Consider the following 12,069-nt stretch of genomic DNA (forward strand, 5'->3'; position numbering starts at 1 on the left):
TATATATTTATATATTTTAAAGGATTAAATCAATTTTCTATCATGTTGGAGCACCAAGAACAATTTTACCATTACTAATTTAACATTTTATAAATTACAAAGAGGTCTAAATGGGAAGGTTCTTCTATTTTAGAGGGGTCGGAGCCCCTACCAGCCCGTTGGCTTCGCCATTGAGATAAAAAAAAGAAAACACCATGGTAGACTTTTAAGTGCAAGGCAAATCAGAAATTTTTTTTTTCAGATATCTCTCGTTATTCATTTAATCATATTGAATTTTGGTTAAATCCTGAGTTGAGTTGGATTTTTAACTAGAGTAGGGCAAATTTAAGAAATTTTTTAGAGCATTGGAATTAAATTATAATTTTTTGAAAATTCAAAATATAATTTTATCATTTATTAATGGTAAAAGTACCATGGAGCCCCCTGCACTAGGAGTCAGATTGCATTTTGTTCCCTTTACTAAAAAAAAAGAGTAAATTAGTTCTTGTATGTTAGATGAAAGAGCAAACTGGTAATTTTTATTAAAAATTTTGTCTATTTCTACTTTTAAAAACTAGTGTGATTGGTAAAATAATCCAAAATTTACACATGGCGTTCCATATGTTCCTTATTTTAATATACAAGAATCAGTTTTTAACAGTATAAATGAATGGAGTTTTAAACAGAAGGACCAATTTGCTCCTTAATCTAATGTATAAGGAAATTTTTTAGTAGAGTGGACAAAATACAATCTAAATCCTAATACAAGAGCCTTTATAGCACTTTTACACTTATTACTAATTTGAAAGAAGTTAAAGTGCAAATTTACAATATATTAATTTATAATTACATTATTTATGGGGGATTGAAACGCTAATTTTTCATCTGTGAGGCGGTCAAGGCCTCTACGTGCCCCTTAAATTCGCCCCTGAACTAGAAATAAGTTCTCTTAATGTTATATCTTCATTCATAAAACTTAAATCTAAAACTTAAAAAACATTGAACTTCTTATCATTCGACCCAGCCCTGAATATTAATTTAAGGAAGAAGAAAATGTGGAATGCAATGATGTACTTTTTGACAAAAATAAAGTATTTTCTCTTACATGTTTGACATTGGAAAATAAATAACCTACACCTCCAAGCTTTAAACATAGCAAAGCTTGTTTTGTCATGTTACATCCTATTTGGAAAAAGAATGCACTCACAAGAAATTACATCATAACATCATCCAACAATATTTTACCAAATAAGATATTAGTGTGAAGCCTTCACTTAATGAAGGCTGAAATTTGAAGATTTTGAAATTTCGAGAATAATTAGTTAATTTGAACTGAGTTGTTTATTCGATTCAGTGATTATAATGATTAAAAATGAAATGGTAATTGGTGGTTGCCTATAAATTGGGTTTTTCTAACTATTTTCTTAGAATCTTGAACCCGAGTGAGTTCTTTGACATAAAAATCATTAGCTACCATATCATTAACAAGAGATGATCGAGTTAATCGAAATAGAAATAGAAATAGAAATTAAAGAAAGAAAATTGCTGAATTGACCGGACTAACTTTTCATTAATCCATTAATACATAAAATATAGAATTCATATATGCACATACGTAATGTTGAAGAGAAGTAGTCAGATTATGCAATATATTAATTAATCATAAATATGAAAATGAAGTCTTCACCAAATCATAAATACCTAAGCTATTTGTGACATGGCTTTGAAAAAATTGCTACCAATTACACTGCCCCTTCTTGACAAGTTGACGTCAAACACATCACCAACGCATCTTTTTCAAATGAAAAACGCGTTCTAACTAGATAACTCTAAAATAATTGTACTTTTTCTTATTAATAATTCAATCAACAGTCGTTAATTGAATATTAGTTTGACCGGTATTAGTATCGTTGTCAGTACATGAGGGTGTGAGTTTAAGTATGCTGAAATATATTATCTTTTAATTTAAGGGTTTGGGAGGGGCTATAGTATGGAGGGGCTATAGTATACTGAAGCATATTATCTCCCAATTTAAGGGTTTGAAGGGACTATAGGTAGTTCTAGACATTGTATAAAAAAAGAACAGATATGATAAGAATTTTAGGATAAATTATACCATTAGTCACTAAATTATGGGTAAGTTTTTGTTTTGGACACTTAACTTAAAAAAGGTTACAATTTGATCACTAAACTATTCAAAAGTTTTCATTTAAGTTATTAGATTGTTAAAATCGATGTTATATGGCTTTCTCTTTCCCCCTCTCTTCTACAATTCATTTTTTTTCATGAAATAACTTTGAACGTCACAAATTTGAGAACTAAAATTCAAACAGCTTTTTTCTCTAATCTCCAGCCTTAATTGCTAGATCAACTTATCTAAGATATGTTATTCTACTCGTCGATGGGTACTGATCCACCGTACAGACCTTCGAATTGTCACTTGAAGCTTGCCAGTGGAACTTAAAAAAAAAAAACTTAACAACCCAATAAATTAAATAAAACTTTTGAATAGTTCAATAACTTAAACGAAAAGTTTAGAATAATTTAATGACCAAATTGTAATTTTTTTAACTAAGTGACCAAAATGAAAATTTTATTACCATTTAATTTAATTGTTTGTGATACACGTTAAAGAAAATAAAAAATAAAAAATGCCATGCACTAGTTTTAAACGTTCTACGTGTTAGGTGATATAGCTTGAGCACTCTCTATAAAACCAATGTTCTCCCACAATTTGTTTCAAAACCATAACATATAATTTCTTTTTTACTTAGTTTCAATGGCTGCTATTGGTTCTTGTTTTTCCAAGTTTTGTTCGGCTTTGTTTCTCCTTGTGTTCTTCCATGGAAGAACCAATGCTAAGCTTTCAACCAATTTTTACTCAAAATCATGCCCCAACTTGTTACCTACTGTGAAATTCATTGTTCACTCTGCTATAATGAAAGAGGCTCGAATGGGTGCTTCTTTGCTTCGCTTGTTCTTTCATGACTGCTTTGTCAATGTAATTCTTCTCCTCCTTATAATGAGTTTGGTATTATCTTTAATTGGGGCTTTGTTTTTTTATTATTATTTAATAGATTCATAGAGTGAGAGTAACTCAGAATATTTAAACAGATAAAATAATCTTCTAACTCAACCCATGACTTATATCATATAGAACATTGATGGGACAGCATGTGCAAACTCTTTAGTTTGTACATGGTTCTACCTAAAGCCAAAGTCAGAATTTTTTTTTAAGAAATTAAAATTAAATTGTATAATTTTTCTATAGGTAAAATATAATTTCATCATTTTACTCTATAAACCTACCTTGGCATAAACATGATCCGACTGTTTAAGTCAAAGAGAGACTTGGGAGTAAATAACTTTTCAAATAAAAAAAGACAAATTTGACCTCAATGGTATTACCTAATGCATTTGACTTAGTAATATTTAATTTTATAAATCTAAGATTACTATATGTTACTGTTGTTGATGATAGGGATGCGATGGATCGATTCTACTAGACGACGATATATCGTCCTTCATCGGAGAAAAAAATGCTGCCCCGAATCGCAACTCTGCTCGAGGATTCAATGTGGTCGACGACATCAAGTCTGCCGTCGAGATAGTTTGCCCTGGTGTTGTTTCATGTGCTGATATCTTGGCTATTTCTGCTAGAGACTCTGTTACAATTGTAAGCTCCTAAATTCCTGTTTACGTGATCAGTTTCATAGATAGCTGAAAGTGATACTCTCATATTACTGGACAAATGAGACTCTTGGTGAAACTTGAACTTGCAGTACATCTTAAATTTTAAATTAAGCAAGTAATTGAGAGGTTACTATTTTGTTTTTGTTGTTGATGGTAGCTTGGAGGCCCCTATTGGGATGTGAAACTGGGGAGAAGAGATGCTAGGACTGCAAGCCAAGCTGCTGCTAATAACAACATTCCTTCTCCATCTTCTAACTTGAATCAACTCATTTCTGGATTCAATGCTCATGGACTTGCCCCCCGGGACTTGGTCGCTTTATCCGGTTCGTTAAGCATTCAACTTAAAACAAATTTATAATACAAATTAAGAAATTTGACTCAGAATTTTATCTACCGATTCTATCGAAACCTCTTGCTGGTTCATAGAGTGGGAGCACCGTAGAGTTTTTGAACATACAGAACCATGCATGGACAAAGCCTGGAATTTTGTCAGGAAGGCGAAATGAAGTTATATATTATTATGAATGCTAAAATGTAATTTCAACGTTAATTTATATTTTCTAATTTTTTAAAAAGATTGAATTGAATTTAGAGGGAAAATTTTCTATTTTAGGGTGATGAGAGGCATAGCACTTACCTGCCCTTGGTGTCGCCCCTGGAACTATGAAAAACTGAATAATTTGTACATAGTTTGACTCGGACTTATGACTTAAGACATATGGGAAGCACGCTACCACTTAAGCTCTCTCCAGAATTGTTTTAAATGCTATTGTAAATTCAGGGGGACATACAATTGGACAAGCAAGGTGTACAACATTCAGGGCACGGGTATACAACGAGAGCAACATCGACCCTTCCTTTGCTCGAACAAGGCAAAGAAACTGTCCGAGGGAAACTGGATCAGGTGACAACAACTTGGCACCCCTCGATATCCACACGCCTACGTATTTCGACAACAGTTATTTCAAGAACCTAATCGATAGAAGAGGTCTCTTCCATTCCGATCAACAGTTGTTCACCGGTGGCGGATTCACGGATTCCATCGTTCGGGGTTATAGCAACAATCCGAGATCCTTTCGTTCGGATTTTGCTGCTGCCATGATCAAGATGGGAGACATCAGTCCCCTCACTGGATCAATGGGAGAGATCAGGAAGAACTGTAGAAGGGTTAATTAATTGATGCATTGGTTTTCTGAATAACAAAAATTCAAGTTTTTTTTTTGTTACGCAATTTAGATTGTACTTGCGGAGGAATAAATGTTGAGGCAGCATTTTATTTAAAAGAAAGTATTATATGAAATTGTGATTCCAGTTATCTTATCTCTTTTGCAACGAGAGAATAACAAATCAGATTTTTCTTCTTGAAAAAATTCAAATCAAACTAAAAACACTAAAAATAAGAGGAAAATTATGACCTGTGAGAAAGGATTGGATGAAACTGTAATTTCACATCATTTTATCCCTTTCTGATGGGAGAATGACAAATCAAAATTTTCCTCCTGATTCTCCCATTGGAAAGGGATAAACATGACGTGGAATCACAGTTCGATACAATATTTTCTCTTTAATTAATTGATGCATTGATTTTTATTTTTAATTTTAATTTTTCATAATTTTTATATTTTTTATTGAAAATATGAACAAACTTTTAAGTTTTAAAAATAAAAATACATTTTAAAAATTTATTTTAAATAATTGTAAGACATATACAAATTTTCAAAATAAAAATTATGTTATTTACTTCATGAATGGTAATAACTAATAATGTCTCTCTAAATTTTGAGCTATTCGTTCGATTTATATTAAATTAAATTTGAATAAGTTTTTTTATATTATAAATTATATTAATTATATATTAAAAATATTTTTATGTAAATTTAATTATAAATGTATATAAAATGTTAGTATAAATGGTTTTTAAATGATGATACAAACTCTGAATCTATTTAAAAATTAAAGACCAAATTGATAAAAAAATAAAATTGTTGAGGGGTAAAAGAGTTATTTCACCTTTTTCTATAAATACCACATCATCAATTCTAACAGTAAAATTGACGGAGGGACCAAGATTTTTAAAGTATAGGGACTCAGTATCTCAAAATTATAGAGACTAAATTTTAAATTTCAGAAGAATATAAGGACCTTTGACATATTTAAACCAATAATAAACAATAAACAATAAACGGTATTTTGTTAGTTTAAAGTCTTCCAAACTCGTGCTTATATTATATATATTATAGATGATAATTCAAATATTTAAAATTCATATTACACAAAACTCTATTATAATAAAATATATACGTTAGAAACTTTATAGGTTTTGATCATATTTGTTTTTTTTATATAATACTTAGAACTACTCATAGCCCCTCCCCAACCCTTAAATAGGAGGATAATGTGCTTCACTGCGCTCGAACCCACATCCTCCTACACTGGCAACAATCTCATGCTAATCGAGCTAAAACTCAATCGGCTTAAATACAAAATATTTTTTATACTAAGGAACTAGATAAAGTTCGGGTAATGTCAAATCCTTTGGAGACAATTTTGAAGGGTATGTAAGAGTTCAAAATTGGTTAGACTCTATATCTTGTTGATTGCAATTAACAATGGTGATCAAATGTTTAAGGCAGCTTATGATTTCGAAAATGAGGAGATAAAGGAAGGAGATAAAATGTTGATTTTCTATTTGTATCTCGCTTGTTTCAAAATTGAGAAGTTAGCTTATCTTCTTTTGAAAATGTCGATATAATGAAACATTATTGTTTTAAGTTTTTCTTGAAAAAAGAAGGGATTTTGGAGAGAGTGAATGTAAACAATTAGGCAATACTGAAGTTGCAATTATCTTTGTGAGTATTCGATAGTTCAAGCTTAAATCAAGTGTTGTATCGGAAAGATTGTTTAGTGAATTCGTTGTCTTGAGTTATTTATCAAAAACTAATATATATAGTGGTGAATCAAAGGCTGGCGGTGGCCTTAACCCTTTAAAATGAAAATTTTTTATTTAGACTCCTTAAAATTTTAAATTTGTAATAATAAAATTATACTTTAGCCCTAAAAATGATAAAATTTTGATTTAATCATTTAAAAAATATAAAGATATAGGCAATTAAAATGATACAATTATATTTTTATTATCGTAAATATATACAATTTAATTTCGACTCTTTCCAAAATTTATCTGGATTTGCCCTATATAGGCATGCTTCCAAGAACCCACATTATACATTATATAAAAAATTCCTTATTCTAACCTACACAACTAAACCTTTTGTCCCCCTGAATTCATAATAACATTGGATCCTTCAATGGCACAGATTAGCATGTGCTCATACTTCATACTTCACGTGAAGTGAGTTCACACTTGTTCTTTCCCCAGCACACACAATCAGAAGTTCAACTAGGATGCAATTTTACACCCCCAAAATTAAGTTTTAGAGTTTAGAATTTAAGCTACAAATTTTACGAATTAATTAACTAAGAAAAAAATGGAATTACCCATCCATTCCCTTTATGGTAGTGTCCATATCAATCACTGGAGAAAACAGTAAAAAGAAGTGGAAAACAAGTAATTCAATATATATATATAAAGAAACAAATGTAGAAGAAAGATACACATCAACCAACAATTATAGGTAAAAGGCATATTTGTGTGAGAAAAAAAGAAGCAACGAAACTAATACTCATTTGTTTTTATTTCATTTGCTTTGTAATAAAGAAAAAAAAATGGGTATAATGTTTAAATTTCAGTACTTGTCTATGTAATACTTGTTATCCAAAGTATAGGTAACGTTTTCATCCGATATAGTGTTATAGTCTGCAGCCGTGGTAGGTTGTGGCAGTGGCATTGGTGGTGGTGCGGCGATCGAAACAGCCCCGGAAGATAGCAAGGCTAAATGAGAAGGAGAGGGTATAAGATTAGCTTCCCTACACTTGTGTTTCATTATCTCAGCCCTCACTGCATTGATCTCAGCTTGTAAAGATTGAACTTGTTGTTGCAAAGCTGAGATTGCACCCATGCAACCATAAACAGGGTCTCTTAGCCTTACGTTCGCCTCGTAAACAAGACTACTCGCCGCATCGGCTCGTTGATTCTCTGGTACTTCCTGAATCACAACACAACAGTTAGAACCCACAAATGATTTATACCGAATAAAAATAGGGATAAATTACATTAGTAATCATGTAATTACCATTTTTTTTAAGTTATAGTCACTCAATTATTCAATTGCGCGCCTTTTTTGTCAATAAACTATTTTAGATATTAGGGTGTTTTCATATAGTTAGATGATTATTTTTTAATTTTTCATAATTTAAGTAATAAAATAGATATAATTAAGTGACCCCTACCGTAATTTACCCTAAAAATAAAACTCGAACTCAAGATTAAGGTTTTGAAATAATTACCATAAGCATCTTTGAGACATTGCTAGCACCAAAAACCTTGTGAACAGAAGCAAACTTTTGGGGTTCATGTGGGGAGAAATATGGAGAAAAAGGGCATTCTTCAGCACACCGACGCCTCAATAGCTTACAAGCAGCACATGGTGTAATGGTATTTAGGGTTCCATGAGAACCCATTATGTGCCTTCTTCCCATTTGATGATGATGACCTCCAAATGAAACAACATCTGCTTCTCTCTTGATCTTTTTGCCTATCTCATCAAATCTCTCCCTAAACACACACATACAAAAAAAAAAAAAACAACAACAACCCATCACTACAAATATGTGTATATACACACATATATATATGCATGTATGAGACTATAAGTTCATTTAAAGCTTAAAAGATGGCACTTACCTTTCCCTGGACATTAAAGCATGTTCTCAAAAATGGAGAACACAAATTTTCTCAGGGGTGAAAGGAAGAGAAGAGAAGAGAAGAGAAGAGAAGAGAAGAGAAGGAAGAAAAAGGTGAAATGAAGGAAAGGGGTGCTTAAAAGGCAAGGTATACAAGAGAAAGGTATGTATGGTCTACTGTTTGTATAAAATTTGGGAATATAATAGGCAAAAAGGATATGTGTATTTTACTAGAAGAAGCTAAATTGGGGGTTCTTAAAGTTGATTCTTGGAATTGTTAATATATATATGTGTGTATATATATATATAATAACGGGAGGGGTTTGAGAGAGAGCTTCAATGGAAGCAAAGTAGTGTGAAAGAAATTAAGGAGGATATTTATATGTCGTTATTTGTACTGTATGAATGCCAGCTCTATCACTGCTTGCTCACGTGGGGATCCTTAAATGTTTTGACTTTTGAAAAAAAAAAAGAAAATCAAATTATTCAAATACGGCTTAACCATGTGGTTTATATACTCAAATTGTTATATTATATGTCGATAATAGTAGTATGAATGATCGTAAAATAATAATAAAGAAAAATAAAAATATGTAGATTTTACGTGGAAAATCATTATTGGAAAAGTAGAAGAGTAGAAATTCACTAATGTTGAATAATAACAATACAAAAGGTTTGCGGCTATGTGTAGTTTTTAAGGGTTAAACAACCTGTCTAATAGAAGTATAGTCCTTGACGAATTCAACTTGTGCGGCAAGATCAATACAGCGGCCCTCGAACCTTCACCCCCACAAATTCCAATTTTGTCTCTCTATTTTATTTCTTTAATAAGTGAGTTGCTTTTCAAACCGATCAAATAGGATTCAGGTCACACAATTCTAATATATATATATATATATAAAATGAAGATAGCTTAATTCCAAATTAATTTAATTCCTTAGCGCAATTACAAATTTAAAATTTGGGTTGGGTGTAATAGGTAGGTTTTGTTGGGTTTTATTGTTTAGTTCATTGTTCGTTGTGCTTTGTACTAAATTGATTTTATATTGTAATTGGTTGGACATATTTTTATATTTATATTATATTTATAATTATATTGTAATTGTAATTGTAATTCTCTCAAAAAAGATTTTGAAGTTTTAAGGACAAGTCTCTATGGTATGTCGATTATATTTTAGATTTATTTTAACTTATTTGTGAATTTGTCGAGATATATTCCAACTTAATTATATGAAATAATTAGAATAAGTTCTGATAATTTAAAAGTATTCATGGGTTCAAGTTAGTTTTATGTATGGTATTAATATTGTACATAGTTCTTTTAAAAATAATATCGTTCGCTAAAGGATAATTATTTGGTACAACGACAATGGAAAGTTTTTATTTCACAAGCGGGATTGATTGAAATTTTGCCATGTGTCATTAATTTGTATTTAAAAAATTAATAAATAAATAAGACATGTGGCAACATCTTAATCCCGCTTGTGAAATAAAAACTTTCCACCGCTTGTGTATCAAATAATTATCGTATCATAAATAGTTGTCCAAACTAAGTACAAACCGGAATATGAGCCTTAGATTTTTCTTAATCTCGTTCATATTTGTAAATAGTTAACTCAAGCTAATTAAAACCCACCCATGTTATTTTTAAATTTTTAAAAAATATATTATTTTTATTTAATAATTAGTAATTTTATATATGCATTTTTTTTACTATACTACTATATATATTTAACAATCCGCCCATGAAGGGACTCGAAGACCCACACATATAATAGTGCATGGTGGGTCTTGAAGTCGAGTACTCAAGACCCCTTTACCTTTGCCAGCTGTACTAAGGCCTCATTGGCATATATTTAAATTCCTAAACATAAACAATTTAACATATTTTTTAAAATTATATATTTTTTAGAATATTTTTAATATTATATTATACTATAGTATATTTAATAATTTTCATATAACATAAATTACACATACATAAATGAAAAGAAAAAAAAAACAACCTATTATAAACGTAAAGAATGGCTTAGCCGAGTCTATCGGGCTTTGAACATTGGATCCCAAGTTCAATCTATATTTTAAACGAGCTCTTTTCAAGTTTAATATTTTATCTTAATACTCTCAAATATCAAAAGGGCATTTGAACTTCGACGAGTAACCCACCCTTCAATAATTCCACTTACGATTCATATTCAAGGTTCCTGGTGTCCCTCTCAACAATGTCGACTCTAGGATTGGAATCAATATCTCCCCTTAAAAATGCAATAAGTCATACCATTTCACCAACACTTATTTGCTATTTTAGTACATATTTATCATATACAACAAATAATTACAAACGTGAATGTTTAAAATATTCATAATTATAGAAAAAAAAGAGAGAGTAAAAGGTAGTCTCCTACCAATAAACTACACAACTATTAAAATGGAAAATTTATTCAGCCGACCCTAATTAATTAAGGATCATGCACTTAGGTGGCTTTAATTACAAATTGGCAATCCCTTTTGCATGTTAATGATTAACAATATTGCAATTAAAACAAGCTATATCAAAGGTTAGGTTATGAAGTAGATATATATTGATGATCACACATATATATGTACATATATATCAAAGGAATTTGTGGTTTCTTAGGGTTAAGGGCAGGCATGTTAGTTTCTTGTCAAAATCAAGAACCCAGCACTTGTTAAATTAATAATCTTTGGGATATCTTAGTTGCCCTAAATGGAATATAAATAGTGATGAGGATTGTCTTGTACTACCCGCAATCTGTTGTTTGAACCATGGCTAAGATATGTTTATATTTAGACATGGTGACAATGATAGCTGCCCCCTTATTTATGAAGATGTTTTAATTAATGCTAATTTCAACTCTAAACTAGTGTATAAAAGTTTAGGAAAAATTTTCAAGTGCTTCTTAGATCAATTGGTATGGTATTGTTGTCAGTGTAGGAGGATGTGGGTTCGAGTGTGTTGAAGTGCATTATTCTCTTATTTAAGGGTTAGAGAGAGGTTATGGATAGTTTTAAGTATTTTATTAAAAAAACCCGATATCAAAATGAGCACACTAATAATGCAGGTGAAAATTATTTTTTTTACAGAGACGTGTGGCAACATTCTAAAGCTACTTGTAGAGGTTTTTTTTTATTCCACTAGCAATGTATAGAATAATTACCCATGGTTTAATTTATATAGTAATTTGGGTAATTATGTTGTACACAATCGGTCGGAATTTTTAACTCCACAAGTGAGTTTAAGATTTTGTCACATTTACTATTTATTTAATTTTTAATTTCTTAAATACAATTAAAGGACACATGATGAAATCTTAACCTCACATGTAAAGTTAAAAAATTTTATCATCAGTGTACCAAATAATTATCCTATTAATCTTGACATGTACTTGTATAATTCATAAAAAAATTATAGACTTATTAAACTCAAATGAGGAAGTTTTGAGAATTTCGAAATACTAAATTTTAATCTCATCCTATGAAAATCATGTGTTTTAATTTAAATTTTATTTGAATTTAAATCTCGTGAAATCTATTTAATTTATTTTTTAGTAGCTAAATTTGAGAAAATTAAGT

The 12,069-nt window shown here is 30.4% G+C and overlaps 2 protein-coding genes across 2 annotated transcripts; one reads left to right on the top strand and one right to left on the bottom strand.

Moving 5' to 3' along the window:
• The first annotated feature begins 2,719 nt into the window (after positions 1–2,719).
• On the top strand, positions 2,720–4,981 carry LOC107940358 (peroxidase P7). The gene is made up of 4 exons (XM_016873787.2): positions 2,720–2,980; positions 3,461–3,655; positions 3,830–3,995; positions 4,454–4,981. Exons 1-4 carry the CDS (start codon positions 2,759–2,761, stop codon positions 4,846–4,848), a joined length of 978 nt encoding a protein of 325 aa, XP_016729276.1. The 5' UTR covers positions 2,720–2,758; the 3' UTR covers positions 4,849–4,981.
• A 2,260-nt stretch (positions 4,982–7,241) lies between these two features.
• On the bottom strand, positions 7,242–8,793 carry LOC107940372 (LOB domain-containing protein 15). The gene is made up of 3 exons (XM_041084387.1): positions 8,477–8,793; positions 8,080–8,347; positions 7,242–7,778 (listed from the first exon to the last, which is right to left on the bottom strand). Exons 1-3 carry the CDS (start codon positions 8,488–8,490, stop codon positions 7,419–7,421), a joined length of 642 nt encoding a protein of 213 aa, XP_040940321.1. The 5' UTR covers positions 8,491–8,793; the 3' UTR covers positions 7,242–7,418.
• Positions 8,794–12,069: the final 3,276 nt, after the last annotated feature.

This window comes from Gossypium hirsutum, chromosome A13, assembly GCF_007990345.1.
Source record: "Gossypium hirsutum isolate 1008001.06 chromosome A13, Gossypium_hirsutum_v2.1, whole genome shotgun sequence".
NCBI classification, from domain to species: Eukaryota; Viridiplantae; Streptophyta; class Magnoliopsida; order Malvales; family Malvaceae; genus Gossypium; species Gossypium hirsutum.

What these genes read in the sequence shown, in the direction of transcription:
- LOC107940372 (XM_041084387.1), bottom strand. An exon ending in ATGTCTCAAAGATGCTTATG is followed by an intron (nt 7,779 to 8,079) that starts GTAATTATTTCA and finishes GTTGTGATTCAG; the next exon opens with GAAGTACCAGAGAATCAACG.
- LOC107940358 (XM_016873787.2), top strand. Translation starts at nt 2,759, where the DNA reads ATGGCTGCTATTGGTTCTTGTTTTTCCAAGTTTTGTTCGGCTTTGTTT. An exon ending in CTAGAGACTCTGTTACAATT is followed by an intron (nt 3,656 to 3,829) that starts GTAAGCTCCTAA and finishes TGTTGATGGTAG; the next exon opens with CTTGGAGGCCCCTATTGGGA. An exon ending in GGACTTGGTCGCTTTATCCG is followed by an intron (nt 3,996 to 4,453) that starts GTTCGTTAAGCA and finishes TTGTAAATTCAG; the next exon opens with GGGGACATACAATTGGACAA.